The sequence below is a fragment of the Marmota monax genome, unplaced genomic scaffold (genome assembly GCF_021218885.2).
Source record: "Marmota monax isolate L192 unplaced genomic scaffold, Marmota_monax_Labrador192_F-V1.1 WCK01_AAM20220418_F8-fsc00117, whole genome shotgun sequence".
Classification (NCBI taxonomy): domain Eukaryota; kingdom Metazoa; phylum Chordata; class Mammalia; order Rodentia; family Sciuridae; genus Marmota; species Marmota monax.
Genome location: NW_026693023.1, coordinates 3,371,942 through 3,389,722, shown reverse-complemented (window position 1 = coordinate 3,389,722; position 17,781 = coordinate 3,371,942). Strand labels below are relative to the sequence as shown.

Sequence of the window (17,781 nt, the reverse complement as noted above, 5' to 3'; positions counted from 1 at the left end):
TGATATTTGGAGGTAGAGCTTTTGAGAAGTAATCAGAGTTAGATGAGTTCATGAGGGGAAGCATGATGGGATTATTGGTTGATTTTGATGCAGCAAGAACACCCTCAGCAGATATCATACCGTGACCTTCCCAGTCACCAGATGTGAGCTGAATAAACTAATTTTTTTTTTTTTAGAAATTATTCAGTCTGTAGTATTCTGTCATAGAAAAAGAAAACAGACTAAGCACTCTAAAACTCAGAGGTTTAAAACAGTAAGCATTTATTATTGCTCACTCTTTTTTTTTTTTTTTAAGTCAGGTGGGTGGTTCTGCTGACCTTGGACTTGCTCAAGAATCTGCAGTCAGCTGGTGGAAAGGCCTGCAGCTGCTTGGTCTAGAATGCCCTCATATGTCTTAGAATTGGTAGGTTTTTGCCAGGGGCAAAATAGTGAGCTATTATTCGGCTGGTTATTTTGGGGATGTTCTTATGGGGGCTAGGTAGTGTACCAAGATACAGAAGTTGAGGACATTTAGGCTTAGGCTTGGAATTGGCACCCTGTTATTTCTGTCACACTTTGCAGCCAACCTTGTCACAAAGCTGGCTTGAGTTTTCTTCTCTGACCCATGTATTATATAGAAGTGTGCTGTTTAATCTCCACATATTTGGGGTTTTTCCAGTTATTGATTTCTTGTTTAATTCCATTGTTGTCTGAAATGTGATATCTATTACTTTAAATTTGTTAAGGTATATTTTATTGTCTAGTGTCTTTATACATGTCTTTTGATTCATATACATGTATTAGGCATATTTTATGGGAATTTCTGGGTTATAAAGCATGTGTACATTTAGGTCTAGTAGATATCAATAGGCAGTTTTCCAAAGTGGCTGTCACAATTATTCCTCCACCAATAATTCTTGAGTTTCTTAGTTTCTTGCTCCATGTGCTCCACAGATTTTCCTTCACTTGGTATTGTCAATTTTAAAATTTGTAACCATTTTGGTGGGTGTTAGTAGTACTTTATTGTGTTCACTTGCATTTCCTTGATGAATAAAGAAGTTAAGCATCTTTTCACATACTTACTGGCTATTTAGATTCCTTCTTGGTGAAGTGCTATATTTTTTTGATTGCTTTTCTTTCTTTCTTTCTTTCTCCCCCTGCTCCTCCTCCTCCTCCTTGACTGCTTGTCTTTCTTATTGCATTGTAGGAATTCTTGACATGTTCTGAGTATTAACTCTTTGTTAGATACTATCTATTGAAAATGTTATGAATCTGGAATGTCTCCCAAAGGCTCATGAGTTGAAGACCTGATACCCAATGCAGCAATATCCAGGTTTAGGATTTTGAGGATGTGATGGAATCCTGAGAGACTATCCTTATCAGTGGATTAATCCTGTGATAGCTGAATGGACTACTGGGAGGTGGTAGAAACTGTTGGCAGGTGGGGCATGACTAGAGGAAGTGGGTCATCCAGGATGTGCTTTTAGGGATTATGTCTTTTCCCCATCCCCCCACCCCCCTTCCTGGCTGCCATGAGCTGAGCAGCTTTCTTCTACCACCCTTCTGCCATGATGTTCTGTCTCACCTCAGGCTCAGAGCTATAGAACTGGCTGACCATGGGGTGAAACTTCTCAAACTAAGCCAAAACAAATATTTCCTCCTTTAAGTTGTTCATATCAGATAGTTTGGTAATAGTGATGAAAAACTAATACAGAAGTAAGTATCTCTTATCTATCATTTTCCCACTTTCTAATGGTGTCGTTCATGAAAAGAATTTCTTACTTTTTTCATTTTGTTTCTGGGGATTGAATGCAGGGTCTTGCATATTCTATGCACATGCCCTACCACCTCCAACCCCTAGAACTCATTACTTTTAATATACTCAATTTTCAATCTTTTGTGTTTGATTTTTCTAGAAGTGGACAGTATTATTAGGTAACCATTTTTGCAGAGAAGTTAATTGAGGTGCATGGCATGGGAACTCTGCAGGGTCAGGACTAGGATAAGGCAGACCTAGGACAGTATATCTGGGTCCTGCAGCTGCACCCAAGATTTGCAGTGACTGCCCTCCTAAACAGAAGCAATAACTTCATGGGAACTGAATTACCCCTTTCCATGATCACAAGTCTGGTTGATAAACATTGGGAACTGCAAGTGGAAATTGCCTCTTACACCCACAAGCAATAAGGACTTCTCCAGAGCTACTCCCAGAACCAGAACTGAAATAATGATCAATCAGACCACAGTTGGATCAAGTCGGCTTAATTATGTGTACCCTTTCCCCTGTTCCAATTCTTCCTGTATTTGAATCTAAAGCTCATTTATCCACACAAAGGGCTGAAATGCTGGATCTTACTTTGCCTTCCAAATATGGCCATGTTGATTAAAGTTATTTTCCTGTTTTTCACCATCACCTTTTCTTTATTTCTTTTTTTGGGGGGGGTGGGGGTGGGGAAGGGGGTTGATTCATTGGAATCCCCCATGTCAGGCTTCTAGCCTAGAGCTCCATTAACAGCTCCAGCCCTTAAATAATGTCCTTAGGTTGATCACCACCTGGACTAAGGCAAAATATTTTTAATTGGTTTATCTGGATTGGATTCTCAGTATCAGTTTTCCTTTAGCAGTACTGTAGTCCATGTGGCTGCTATAACAAAATACCTTAGACTGGGTGCCTTATAAGCAACTGAAGTGACGACTTGGAGACTGGGCAGTCCAAGATGGAAGCTCAGGTAGATTTCCTCAGGTGATGGTAGGACCCCCCTGCCATCTCTGTCAGACTCTGTCCTCCTGACCAAATCACATCCCTGATGGTTCCCCTCCCAACACCACTGCACTAGGACACAAACATTTGGTCTACACCAACCAGTAATACCAAACTAAATGATTCTACTAAAGTTCACTCTACCAAACACCAAGGACACTGATTAAAGGATCTCAGAATTGGATTAGCAAAAAAAAAAAAAAAAAGACTCACAATTTTCCTAAATAGCTAACTTTGAACTTTAGTACTTGTATAGTTTGAGAAGAAGAGTTTCCTGTGACTTAAGAGGGCCTCAGGAGCCTTCCTTTCTAGAAGGCTTTCATGAAGAACTTTCCAAAACTTTCAAGAAGAACTGAGTCCTAGGGCGGATTGTGCTTGGACGCCCCAGGGAGGAGAGGATCCACGTTCTCTGAAGCAAGCCCCACCCGCCCCGTCCCCGCTACTCCCCGCCGTAAGGCATTAGTGAAAACCTGGATCCAGGATCTCTCATCCTCAACGCAGCCCATTCAGGCAACCTTTCCCGGTCTTCCCCCAGGCCAAGAGGGGGCGCAAACTGAAAGTGAAAAGCAGCCTGCTGTAATCCGTTTAGCTATCCTCCTATGCTGCGGCGAGGTGAGTGTGGAACTGTGGGTCTTCTCTAGTTTGGGTAATGGCCTGGTGGGGGCAGGGGCTTGATGTAGAGAAAAGAAAAGAGACTTTTCTGTTGCCCTTGGAAACTGGGACGCGCCTGCTGGAGCCAACAGTTGAAGAAAATCTCTATGCCAAGAAGGGTATGAGTGTTAGGAGACCGAGTTGTGCACTAAAAGAGTCTACGTCTGTTTGAGAACAGAAACCTTGGGCAGATCTTTCTAGAGCCACGGCCTGAGATTTAAGCTGATCCGGCTGCTGAGATGGCACAAGTGGGAGGCTGATGACAGGCGGTGGGTATAACCGGGAGCCCAGAGGAGGAGCGCGCGGTTCTGCTGCTGCGCTAGCTGCGCCTCTGGCGCGGGGGACCTCGCGTTCCTCCCCCTGCCTGCCACCATCTGCTTCCCCTAACTTTGCTTGTGTATTGTGCATTGCTTCAGTGCACTTGGGTCTTCACTGAGAATCACTTGTTGCTAGAATTTCGTGCGGAACTAGCAGCAATCCTGACTTTCCAGCTGTGGAGATTCTTGTGTATATATTACAGAAAATACCTTGGGAGAGCCCCCAGACTGCAGGCTTTGGTTTTCCACGTGCAAGCCATTTCGAAAGGTGTTTTTGTACCCAGTTAGCTCTCTTAGAGCTATTTTCTATATTTTATGTAAGACATAGAATACTGCTGTGATTTTAAGACGTTTACTTGGGATCCTTCCACCACCCATACTGGGATTTGAATCCACGGTTGCTTTACTACTGAGCTACATCCCCTGCCCTTTTAATTTTTATTTATTTATTTATTTTTAATTTTGAGACAGAGTCATGCTAAATTGCCCAAGCAATCCTCAAACTTGAGATCCTCCTGCCTCAGCCTCCCAAATGGCTGGGATTACAAGCATGTACCACCACACCAGTCTTGGGATCTTTTAATAATTCTTTAATACTTAGGAAATGCTATGGCAAACTACTGTATTTCTTAACATTGAAGCGCCAACAGGTTACTCCCACTTACTGCCACAGTACCCAGAAATGTTGGGGAGAATATTTTATGCTTGAGGTGACTTGGATTGTTCATTTTATTTGTAAAATACATATAACTCTGGTTGGGTACAATTTTGAATAAGGAAAATCGGTCGTCAGGACCTCAGTGCCTTCATACATCCTCCCTTCTCTCAAATGAGATCCTCCCTTCTGCAGAAGCTTATGACCAGTTGTGGGCTTGTTGGTGATTTCACTCTGCAAAGTAGGGCCTTGTTTTCCCACAGTCCACCATTGTCTCCAACAGAGGTCTTTCAGGTGGGGCCTGGCCATCTGCATTGAATAAACAGTACAGGTATTAGCACACTAAAGTTTCCAAGCCACCAATATAGACAGCATCCTAGCCTCAGTCTTAGAACTTTCTCCTGCTGCCTCTAAGCCAGAGACAAAGTTGTAGCATTAAGTGATCATTAAGGTTTGTGCATATTTTGAAATGGCTACAATAACTCTTCATTTGCTAGCTTCCTGCTAGGTGGCAGTGTGCAACAGTGAATTAAACATCCAGCATCAACTGTTACTGTGTTGCTTATCTTTTATTCGTCAAGGAGGAAAAAAGTAGTGTGTTTTCAAGTTATATCTTACCAACAGATCATTTTTTGAAAAAGAAATTCAACCTGGTTAAATTTAGGAAATAAAGAAAAAGAAAATAGTTTGCATAAACAATGATGTTATTCATGTATGTATAAATATTGCTCAGTATGCAGACATTTCCAACCTGTATTTAAATACTTTTTATTTGGAATGTAAAGAGTTGATTTCAGCAAGAAATGCAGTATCTTACTCAACTATCAGCATTCTACAATAAAAATGTTATCACGTTACTGTACAAGGGTTTTTGAAAAATTAAGAAAAATTAAGCTGGGTGTGTAGTGGTAGTGCATGCCTGTAATTTTAGTGACTCAGGAGGCTGAGGCAGGAGGGTTACAAGTTCAGCGCCAGCTTAGCAATTTAGTGAGATCATCAGCAACTTAGAAAAACTCTCTCAGTTAAAAAAAAGTTTATCTTTATTTATAATGTGTTTCAGAGTGTTTTTTTTTTTTTTTTTTTTTTTTTTTTTTTGAGGATACAATTTTAGTTTTCAAAAGGTAATGTTGAATTACTAAAAGGGAAAATGGGGCTGGGGATGTATCTCAGTAGTAGAGTGCTTGCTAAGCATGCTTAAGGTCCTGGATTTGATCCCCAGTGCAGGAGGGGGGAAATTAACAATCCTAAACTTGTTATATACAAATATTTTTTGTTTTATATTTCTTGAAATTCTAGTTTGTGATTATTCAAATTGTCTTGATGATTATCATTTTACTAACTTAAACTTTCTTCTCTGGAGAATTTTTGCACCTGGACACTATTCATGGGAATAGAGAACTTGTTTTTGGCAAGAAACTTCAGAAGATTGCCTGGTACAGCTATTGTTTATAGACATGTGAAATGTTAGCCATATTCTGTGTTATTTAACCAGCTCCTCATTCATGATTATGTAAATTGCTAAAAGTAGATGAGATATTTTTCTTCATATCTGCCAAGTAGAAAAATTGTCACACAAAAAAATCTATAAGTTCTTTTTGAAGAATGAATAGTTACTAAGAAGACCTTATAGGAAAAACAAAAATGAAGAATTCTTGCCTTGGGGGATTGCAAGTTCAAGGCCAGCCTGGGTCACTTTGTGAGACCCTGTCCCAGATAAAATTAAAAAAGGTGTGGGGGTGTAGCTCAGAGGTATGGCTCTGGGTTCAATCCCTAGTACTGCAAACAAATAAACAAATCAAAGATGATGCCTTCTTGCTTCTTGAGGAGTCACCTTAGTTCTTATTTTGACATAAAAGCTTCAGTCTTGTGCCCCAATCACCCCTTTTAACTGTGCTTTTTTTTACTGGGGCTTTATATCAGTGGAGGCTGTATTATTAACACTGAAGTGTGTATCTGGAATCTAAGGGCACACCCTGACACCTCCCCACCCCTTTAATAGTCCATCTTGATTCACAAGGCTGCCAGTGCTCCTTTCTCCCTTCCTAGTCTCTGTTAGTCTTGCCTGAAATGTGTGCTTGGTTGCATAAAATAACCTTCCCAAGTAGAAATCTTTAACCCTCAGCCTTCTTTATATAAAAATAATTGCCTAGCAAGATCAGAAGTCCATTAAGAACCATGGAAATAAATGTTGATTAAAATTGGGTAAACATCAAAATTGGAATCATTACACTGTGGTCATTAGATGCTGTAGGGACAGTGGCAGGTATTAAAGAAGTTTTCAAATTAAACAATAGACCAACTGTTTCATGTCACAATTGTTTTTTATGCACCCAATGAAGCAGCTTCAGAAAGTTTTCTAAAATCCTCCAGCTTCCTGCCTTTTCTCCATTGTTGTGATAGAAATAATGCACAAGATGACATGGATCTATAAGCTGACTTGGTCTTGGGAGGGGTATATCTCATTTTAGGTAATCTTGAGAATCTTGTGGAATGGCTGGAAAAGTAAAAGAGGTTCAGGCACTCTAGAGAAGGCACAGAAGAGGAAGCTCTGCATTCTAGGTATAGCTGGGACAGAATGTGTGAGGAGGACACCAGGAAAGAAGCAAGAGGTGTGGGGCGGGATGCACATCCTCTAGCTTTTAAGCTAACAGAGTTTTATATTTACCTTGAGATCTTTGGGAAGCCATTGAAGGATGTCAATCAGAGGTGATATACCTAATCAACATTCTAGGGACATCTCTTTATATCTGAATGGAGAATGCATGAAGGTCAGACTAGGAAGAACACTGGTTATTGGGTCTTGGGAGTAACCAGGTAGGAATGAGTGAGGAGTGTTAATGAGAGATAGTTGAAAGGAGGTAGTTGCATGTGCCTGACGAGTGGTCCAAAGTCCCATTATGGTTTATATTTGGAACATACCTCAAAGGCTCATGTGTTGAAGGATTGGTCTATAGTGTAGCAATTTTCAGACTTGGGGTTTTTGGGAAGGGCTCTGATCTCATCAATGTAGTAATCCAATAATGCATTCATAATTGAATGGACTGTAAAACCATGATCCAAAATAAATATTTCCTCTTGTAAGATTGTTTTTCTCAGGTATTTTGTCACAGCATGGAAATCAGACTAATACGGGTCCTTAGACACCTTCCCATCAGTCTACCATCTCATCTCTTTCTTTTTTTTTTTTTAAAGAGAGAGAGAGAGAGAGAGAGAGAGAGAGAGAGAGAGAGAGAGAGAGAATTTTTTTTAATATTTATTTTTTAGTTTTCGGCAGACACAACATCTTTGTTTGTATGTGGTGCTGAGGATCGAACCCGGGCCGCACGCACGCCAGGCAAGTGCGCTACCGCTTGAGCCACATCCCCAGCCCCCATCTCATCTCTTTCTAAGCAACCATGTAAGGGATGTCCTGGAGATTTATGTTATAGAGTGACAACACTTCCTGGGAGAGTCAAGCTAACTGGAGAAATTATACTTTAATAGAAATAATTTAATAGGAATAATTTAAGTTTGATAATTAGTTGTATCCCCTCTAAAAGCCCTTCCTGGTATTATATTCATCTCAGTTAAGAGGGTTGTTTATTAAAACAATTGATTTCCAGTTGCTAGATGAGAAAGAACTGAGCAGAGAAGGCTTCCCAGAGCTCCCTGCCTTCTGCCTCACCTCTTTCCTGCCAATAAGGAGAGGGAGCAGAGAGGGACACAGACTGTCAGGGTTGGAAATCTCGTGTATCAAGTGCATCACTAGGCTTGGCTTCTCATTTTTCAGTCTAAAGGACAGGGTAGAATCATTTCTTTGTTCCAATTCTGGCCCTGCACAGCCAGAATTTGGAGCTGGCACACTCAGACTGCTAATTTTCTTTGAGATACTCAGTCTTTCTTCTGTCTCTCTTAATTCAAAACAAAGTAGGAAATATGGATCCATTTTAGGATGACAGTGCTGCTGGTTTTGGTGGAATAGCACTTGCAGGAGCATGAGGCAGTTGCACTTAGCTCCAAACCCCACTCTGGGCAGCAGATGGCCAGCCCCGGGGCAGTACATTACAGAAGCTCAGCTTCTAGGGTCAAGAGTATTGGTTAGTAAGAGTCCATTTCAGATGTGATGTTCTGTGATTGAACAAACACATTGCTCTGTACCAGAAAAAAAAAATTGGGGGGCATTCTCTTAGAAGACTCTGAGATTTATTTTTCAGGCAATGCTAGGCAGAAGGGCACTTTGCTCTTGGAGTGCCATGGAGTTGGAGATTGGTGGTCTTCATCGTGCTCTCTGCAAAGCCCATCTGTCACACAAGCTGGGAGACTGCTGACTTGATGATGGGCCTTGGGTAATTAATACTATATATTAGATTGATTGTTACTGCTACAAATGTACCCTGAGACTTGGTTGATGGCTGCATACTATAAATCACAGTACTGGGATCTGTTCTTTAGTGGTGGGTATTTAACCACTGCTTGGTCCCTGAGATCTCACTACTCTAGCTTCAGGAGTATAACCTAAGTTGAGATTTTCCAGATGCAAGGGAATTTGTAGCCTTAAATTCTTCCATTGCAGAATTTTCTTTCTACAGCCTTATAAAGACCCCACAACCGACCTGAGCTATCTGGTAGCTGTAAAAACATTCCCAAATCTGTCCTCAAGTTCTCTCTCCATCCTTTGTTTTCCTTTGTCCCTGACTTGTTTTGTATTCATGACAAACTTTCATTGTTTTTCCCATGTCTTTCCTTTCCATTGATCTTGGAGTCAAGTGACCTGATTTCTAGATCCACTTCTGCCTTAAAAACAAACAAACAAACAAACAAAGAAACCTATGATCCAGGCAAATCACTTAAAGTTGCTGAAGATCAGTTTACTTATTTGTTGGAACTGGGAATACAATACCTCCTTGTCTAGCTTACAAAGTGGTTATAAGATTGAGTGGACTGACAGACCTAAAACTTTTGAGAGTGATATAATTTTATTCCCTTTTAAGCTTATAATATTGTTTTACTTTCTAATCTGGGTGCATTAATTATAATAAATTGCTTTTGCACCTAAGTAGAAAAAAAATTTTTTAAAGAGAGAGAGAGAGAGAGAAAGAGAGAGAATTTTAATGTTTATTTTTTAGTTTTCGGCAGACACAACATCTTTGTTTGTATGTGGTGCTGAGGATCGAACCCGGGCCGCACGCATGCCAGGCGAGCGCGCTACCGCTTGAGCCACATCCCCAGCCCCTAAGTAGAAAATTTGATAATTTTTCTGTTATGCAAAGGAAAGAAACAATGATAATTAACTTTTATTGTTTATTATTAAAAAAACTGAGGCTTAGTAACTTGTCCAAATTATATTATGTATAAGTGATAGAATCAGAATTAGAACCTAAATAGCCAGCTTCACATTTTATGTAGCTAATATGTACTATCATCTACTGAGTAGAAGGTAAGGAGCTTTACAGGTTCCTGGTAGATTTTGTTTTGTTTTCTCTAACATACTAGCCAACAACTATTCTACGTAGTTTTTTTTGTTGTTGTTTATTTGTTTTTTCCCTCCTGTGGTTCAGGTAGATAGCTGTAATGTTAGCATTATCTGGTAGGAATTTTATAGTATTAATGGTTAAAAAAAAATAGAAAAGAGTCATGTACAGTGGCAAAGGCCTGTAATCCCAGTGAGTCAGGAGGCTGAGACAGGAGGATCTCAAATTTGAGACCAGCCTCAGCAACTTAGGAAGGCCCCATGTGTCTTAGTGAAACACTATCTCAAAATTAAAAAATAAAAAGGGTTGTGGTAAAGTGCCTCTGGGTTGAATCCCCAGTACAAAAAAACAAAACCAAAACAATACAAAGAAAGAAAAAACAAACAAAAAAAACCCCAAACCACATGAACTCAAAAGCCAGACTCTTTTCTGGTTGTAGTATTTATCAAAGTTATGAAGTTATTGTCTTGAGCAATTTACCTTGCTGCCTTCAAATTTAATATTCTCACCTTCAAAACTAAGGATAGTAGTTGCTACTTCATGCAGTCGTTTTTGGCTTATAAATGCTACATACTTAGGAAAGGCCTTGCCCATAATAGGTTGTTCAATAAACATGAACAGTCTCCTTTTCATGTTCATATCTCCTTAAGAAGTTCCAGTTGATGAGACAGTGACGTTGAGAATTCAGCTTCACTTCCATCTAATAAAAATCATAATAATATTTAAATTTATCGTGCACCTGCATTATGCCAGCTGGGGAGTTGAGATTTGAATCCTTGCAGGCTGACTCTAGAGTCTGTTTTCATAGTTACTCTATTTTGAGAATTCCCATGGATGAAAGAAGAAAAATGCACTTTCAGTGAGTCTTTGTGTTATTGAGGAAGAAAAGTATCCTGGGCTTAAAAGTAAATCAAGATAAGAGAAGAGCTCACTTTTTTAGACCCAGGTCTAGAGTTCCGTATCATTTTTACAGTTCTAGTTATATCTTTAACTCTCTCCTAGAAACCTGTGGCTCTGAGTTAGGGTCAGGCCTTTGGAGCACTGTGAAGCAATACTGACCATCTTCTGGAAGCTGATCCCTGCACAAGGCCATTTGCTAAGACGTGGAACTCATGGAATCTTGGGAATAAGAGACAATCTTTTGGAACCATGTAGTTCCTTCTTAAAACTTTTCAAAAAGATCATCCATTGAGATAGATGAAACCAGAGTCATGTTGCTCAAACAGCACACTGCTTTATTACACTTGCCATACAAGAATTAACAAAATAAATTAATAATCATGTTTCTTTATGTTTTCACTGAAGTTGGTTTTCTTGGGGTATACTGGGACAGTTGATGATCATCCATTATAAATTTTCTTTGTCCAGTGTTGGGGATTAAACCCAGGACCTCTTGCATGCTAGGCAAGCACTTTACCACTGACCAATACCCTAGTCAATTATTATTCATTTTTGATTGAAGCCTGACCATTTTTTTTTCTAATTTTTAACCAGAGTGCGTACATAGTCCTGGTACTTTCTTTCCTTTTTTCCCCACTCTGTAATGGTAGAGAGTGATTGAACTCAGGGCCTCATGTATGCTAGTCAAGTGCTCTACCACTGAGCTATACTCCTAACCTCTTGTCCTGGTACTTTCTGTTCTACTTCTTTATTCCTTTGAAACCTCAATATAAGGGAGTAACTTCATATAAATGGCTTCTGGAATTCGGTCCTCTTTTGCCATAGAAAATTAAGTGAAAGAGAATTTTAGATTTGGTACCTGATTGTAGATTTGACATGCTCTTCTAATGGGCTAGGTGACCTTAGGTGAGCCACTTCACTACTCTAGTCTCCATTTCCCTGTCTGTGAATGAGTTATTACGACTACATGATCTCCAAGATTCCTTTTAGTTTAAAACATTAGTGCTTGTACATGATAAACCTGTAAGACTACGTTTATTAAATCTTGTGCACTATGGCTAAAAGATTATCCATTTGTCTGTTACAGAATTGTTTGATGTCTTTTTGTCTGAAGAATCTCCAGCTGCTCTGATGATGGCTTAAGAAGACTGCATGCTGTTTGCTCTCGATGCCAAGCCAGGCTCGCTCAAAACCTCAGATCTCAGTCCTTCATGGAGACCAGGTCCCAGCAGGAATGGCAGTGCAAGAAATTGGCACCCAGATGGTTCCTCCATGTGAAGTTGTCTCGGGCTATGGGCTGCCGCGAGAACACCTGTTAACTGGGCTAGCCCTCTGTCAGTCACCCAGGGCAGGGCAGCATGGTGCGGATTCAGAGGAGGAAGGTTTTGGCATCTTGCCTGTGCATGACAGCTACTGTCTTTCTGCTCGTCACACTCCAGGTACCAAGAATTTGAGTTGTGTAATGTGGATTCATTACTGAGCCTTTGCCATCTCCTCTATATCCCCAGCTCTATTCTCACAGAATTCCAAGTATGTTACTTTTTGCTTAATCTTTCAGGATCAGGTGATTGCTACTGTCTAAGGCAGGAAAAACACTTTTTTTTTTTTTTTAATTTAATCATGTGGAGTTGAGGTTGAGTGAATGGGTACAGCAAACAGATATGTCAGGCAGAAACAAAATCATTGAGATTGAGATCAGAGTGTGACTCTTGTATGGTCCTGGTTTTAGGCAAAGTTTAGACTGTCTCATTGGGTCAAAGTTGAATAACTTTCTCAAAGTTTTCTATCTGCTTCTTTTTTTGGGGGGGGGGGTGGGTACTAGAGGTTGAACCTAGAGGTTCCCCCATGCTAGAAGTGCTCTACCACTGAGCTATATCCCAGCTCTTTTTATTTTACTTTGAGAGAGGCCCTCACTAAATTGCCCAGTTTGGCCTCAAGCTTGTGATCCTCCTGCCCCACATTTTTTGGTAGCTGGGATTATAGGTCCTAATCACTTCTGAAAGATGGCATTCTTGAAGAAGCAAGGACTATTCTGTAAAGAGTATATGAAAGATATTCTGTGTCTTAAAGTAAGTGCAGAATACAAACAACTGCATTAATAAATTTCTTGACATATTTGATTTATTTCCTACAGTTATTCTAAACTCTGTTCACTGATTTAAAATTGAAATAAAAAATTGTACAGTGATGGTAAAAATATGGCTATCAGTGTAGATATATTCTGTCCATTTGAGCCTTCAAGAGACTTTTACAGATTATCTGTGGATGTCAGTCTTTCAGGTATGGGACCAATGGAAATAGGTATTCCTTTGGCTTTTTGGCTCTGCGGGATCCTACTTCTCCTAATCAGCATAGAATGAGATAAAGATTTTGAAAGCACTTTGGCAGACACTCTACAGCCAGACTCGGATTCTGGACAGAGGAAACACTTGACTGCTTCCTTGCTTGTCTTTGAGGAAACGCTTTTCTTCCTTGCTTGTCTCCCCCCCAAAAGTTCATGTATCCATATTACTGTTCTCTCATTGAATAAAATTAATAATAATTACTTAATATCTTCTGTATCCTAGGCATGTTAAAATTCCCTCCCCCAATTTTTTAAAATTTGTTTAAAAATAATAGATTGTTTTGAATATGGAGTAAACAAATTTCACATATTACATTTGGTTGGTGTATCTCAGGTTTTGTGCTTTGTATTTTTTCTTTTGCAAATTTCTTTTATCCCACATTTTATGCCATGTCACAGGTTTGTTGAAGAAACTGGGTTATCTTTCCTTTTGAGTTCTAGATTATGGATCTGGCTGATTTTTATCCTTATAGCTTTTATAAATATGTTTTTCTGCCCCCCCATATTTCCTACCACCTGATAATGATATCTGGGCCTGACTATAAACAAATATATATATGTGTGTGTGTATGTGTGTGTGCGTGTGTGTACATATGTATACATAAATAATAGTACAAATAATAATATATAAATATATGTATATATATTTATACACATATACTGAGGATTGAACCCATGTTCTTGAACATGCTAAGTAAGTGCACTACTGCTGAACTACATCCCTAGCCCTGTCCCATGGCTTTTTAAAAGCCATGTTTTTTTCTTTTAGGTTACTGGTTGTACATTTGCAAAAGAAAGTTAAATGAAAAGATAGTGTGGAGTTATAAGTCAATTCTGTTCCATCAAGCTGCTGGGGAAGAGCTACATTATTCGATTACGAAATTGCTGAGAAAGCTATTGGCAAGGGTTAGGCTTTAGTTTTCAGGGATCGTTTTGCTGTTTGAATGTGGACTTTGGTATCATATGATTTTTTAAAGATAGTTTTAGTTGTATATAAACACAATACCTTTATTTTATTTATTCATTTTTATGTGGTACTGAGGATTGAACCCAGTTTCTCACACATGCTAGGCAAGCACTCTACCACTGAGCTACAATCCCAGCCCCTCATATGATTTTTTTAAAAGCTAATAGAACTCCTTACTCCTTTTGGAGTGCTTATTGGTTGGCTTTCAATCTGTGATTCCTACTTTTGGTTGGCCTTAGATACCTTTGAGAATCTAATGAAATTTATGGGCCCTTTCCAGGGACTTGCAGACTCCATGTCATGCATCAGTGACCAGTGATAGGAGTAACAAGGAAATAAAAAAGAAACCGTCCTTGGTTGGTGGGGCCTGATGGCCACACAGGAAATGCCTCTGTGGCTGGCTGTGGAGGAATTAATGTAGTCATCCAATGGTTTTCACAGAAGATTGGTTCCAGGACCCTCTGTGGATACCAAAATTGGCAGATCCCTACATGCCTTATTTAAAATGGTGTGCTATTTGTATGTAACCCATACATTTTCTTCTGTATACTTTTAGTCACCTCAGATTGCTTATAATATCCAACACAGTGTAAAAATTATGTGAATGGTTGTTATACTTTATTGTTTAGGGAATAATTCAAGGAAAAAAAAGTCTATACATGTTCAGTACAGATGCAAATTTTCTTTGAATATTTTTGATCCACAGTTTGTTGACTCTATAGATGTAGAACTTGCATATACAGAGGGCTGACTGCAGGAAAAATGTAAATGTGCCTTCTTTTAACTGCTTTATGTGCTTGATAGCCTGATCATTGATGTTTAAAGCATATGTAAAAAAACCCTTTTGATAATATTTTTGTAGCCTGATCATTGATGTTTAAAGCATATGTAAAAAAACCCTTTTGATAATATTTTTGTAGGGCCGTATTGGCATTAAATCTTAAAGTGTGAAAAATTTTGGAGAACAATTGGTCCTCAGTTTCAATCTCACCACCTCCAGATTACTATTTCTGATGGCCTGGCTGTCCAGTGACTCTGACTTAGACTATCTTGATGTAGGTAAAAATGTGGTTTTATGTGGAAGCGAGTGAAGATCCAATCCCCAATGGTTTACTGTGTTGATAACGCAGATTCCAGGAAGTTTTGCCGTTATACTTCATGGTGTCAGTGCAATAGTAGGTATTATTAAAAATATAACTCTCATATTATGACTTCTTTAATTGCAATAAAGGTAATCCGCTGGTAGTTTACAGCTCTTTTTCCCTGGAGCGTCATCGTTAGCGTAGACAGGTAGAAACCCTATTGTAATTTTCAAGGTACTATATGTGCTAGGCGCTATGTATGCTGATGAAATAGCAGAGAAATGGGTCTACGTGTAGAATAGAATTTTTATTTTGGAGGCTCTTTTCATGTCCCATATGCCTGGAACCTGTGAATATGTTACTCACACGGCAAAAAAGACTTTTGCATATGGGATTAATGTGATATACCTTGAGGTATGGAAATGCTTTGGTGTGAATATCTCTCAGAGTTCACATGTTGGGAACTTGGTCCTCAATGCAACAGGATTGAGAGGTGGGAACTTTAAGAGGTGATTAGGTCATGAGGGCAGATGAGTGCCTTATAGTGGAAGTCAGTTAGTTGTCCCTGGTGTAGGTTCCCGATCAAAGCATAAGCGTGTCTTCCTTTCCTGCTCAGGGACCCCTTGACTTTGTACTTTCTAGCCTCCAGAACTGTAAGAAATACATCTCAATTCTTTGTAAATTACTCAATCTCAGGTGTTCTGGTAAGGCAGCATGATATCAACTAAAACAGGAGATTATCCTGAATTATCTATGGAGGCCCAGTGTAATCACATGAATCATTAAGAGTACAGTCTTTCCTGGCTCTCGTTAGACAGAGAAATATTATCAAAAGAGCCACAGTCTTCAGTGCTGCTGGCTTTGAAGAAGCAGGAAGGCGGCCTTGAGTCCAGAACTGTGGGCTGCCTCCAAGAGAGAGAAAAGGCAAGAAACTGATTCTCCCAATCTCCAAAAAAGAATAAAGGCCTACTGGCCCCTTGATTTTAGCCCAGTGAGTCTCATTTCAAATTTCTGACCTTCAGAACTGTGTAATAATAAGTGTGTGCTGTTTTGAATTATTAAGTTCATGGAAATTTGTTACAGCAACAATAGAAAACTAGTAGGAGGCTAAATCATCAAGATGAGTGAGATATGCTGATGAAAGTTAAATAATGTGACTCTGGTAATAATTGCCTTCATTCTTAGGTCGTGGTTGAGCTAGGAAAATTTGAAAGGAAGACGTTTAAAAATTCCAATTTGCAAGATGGACATAAAAAATTGGAGGAAGAGCCTGAACATCTCAATCCATTCCTTCAGAAAGACGCACTGTCCTTGATTAGGAAGAGACAACTGGAAATCGACAGCTACCCCATCATGCTCTGGTGGTCCCCACTGACTGGGGAAACTGGACGGCTGGGCCAGTGTGGAGCAGATGCCTGTTTCTTCACCATCAACCGGACTTACTGGCACCATCCCATGACCAAAGCGTTCCTCTTCTATGGTAAGTAGGGCTTCTGTCTTTCTTCCTTTGCCTGCTGCTGCCTCACTCCAAAACTGAGTTACTGCATGTTTCCTGTGGAAGAGGGGGTGGAGCTCCCCTTGAAGACACTTGGGCACACCTGGTTTCCTCTGTGGAAGGCCTGAGCATTTAGCAAATATAAACATCAAGGAAATCTGATCAGCAAAGAAGTGTTTGTCCAGACTAGTTGGTATTTATGGAGGAGAAGAGAGATTTTTTTTTTTTTCTCACCTTTTCACTGTTAAGTTTTGTGCTTATTACATTTGTTATCAGGGGATTGGGTATTGCATATACACTGACATGAATTCAAAATGTCACTTGTGATGAAAGCCAGGTTTTGATACAGTGACAGATTTTTAATTGTACTTAAGCCAAGAATCATGTTCTTCATTTATTTAACGTCAGATTAATCAGAAATAAAAATAAAAAGATTATTCAGTGTCACCTTTCAAGAGTTCTTGAGGCTGATTATTTGTCATGCTGGGATTGAAGGGCAACCAAACCCCAGTAGATGTAGTTTGCAGGATACCAGCAGAGATGGGAATACAGAGTTTCTTGGTGATGAGAGGTGGGGCCAGGGAGACCAATTGGCTAAATGCATGTGAAACTAATTGCTTCAGTTAGGAAGTCAATGAAATCTGTTTTAGAGTGGGTATGAATGTATATATATATGTGTGTGTGTGTCTGTTGCTGGCTCTGGAAAGGTAGAACTGTTATTCTCAGTGTTCTGCCTAACAACAGCTTAAATAAAACTGTTGAAAATGAGAAATGAGTTCATTAGAAACTAAGTGGTAGGTATGCCCCACTAGTTGGTCAGGGCTACAGAGCAGTGTTCTGTTATAGGTAAGCATTCAGGGAAATTCCAGATACTTAAAAATCCAGAGAAATTCCAAGTACAGCCTAAATATCTCTTATCTGAAGTGTTTCAAATTTTGTATTTTCTTGGATTTTGGAATATTTGTATGTACATAATTATTATTTTGGAGATGAAACCCAGATCTAAACACAAAATTTATTTATGTTTGAGATATATCTCAGACACATAGCCTGGAAGTAATTTTATCCACTTTTTTTTTTTTTTTTTCAATTCTGGGTATACAACCCAAGGACATTCTACCACTGATCTATACTCCTCGCCCTTTTTAGTTATTTTGATTTTTTTATTAGTTCATTACAG

At 39.4% G+C, this 17,781-nt stretch overlaps 1 protein-coding gene across 5 annotated transcripts in view; it reads left to right on the top strand.

The window, feature by feature from the left end:
• The first annotated feature begins 382 nt into the window (after positions 1-382).
• Fut10 (fucosyltransferase 10) overlaps positions 383-17,781 on the top strand; it is a 103,291-nt gene continuing 85,892 nt past the window's right edge. The window contains exons 1-3 of one of the 5 annotated variants that reach the window (XM_058582322.1): positions 383-403; positions 11,801-12,152; positions 16,292-16,586. In XM_058582322.1, the coding sequence (XP_058438305.1) occupies positions 12,072-12,152; positions 16,292-16,586 (376 nt within the window). In that variant the 5' untranslated portion in view covers positions 383-403; positions 11,801-12,071. The other 4 variants (XM_046453318.2, XM_046453320.2, XM_046453319.2 and 1 more) reach the window with 4 other exon arrangements.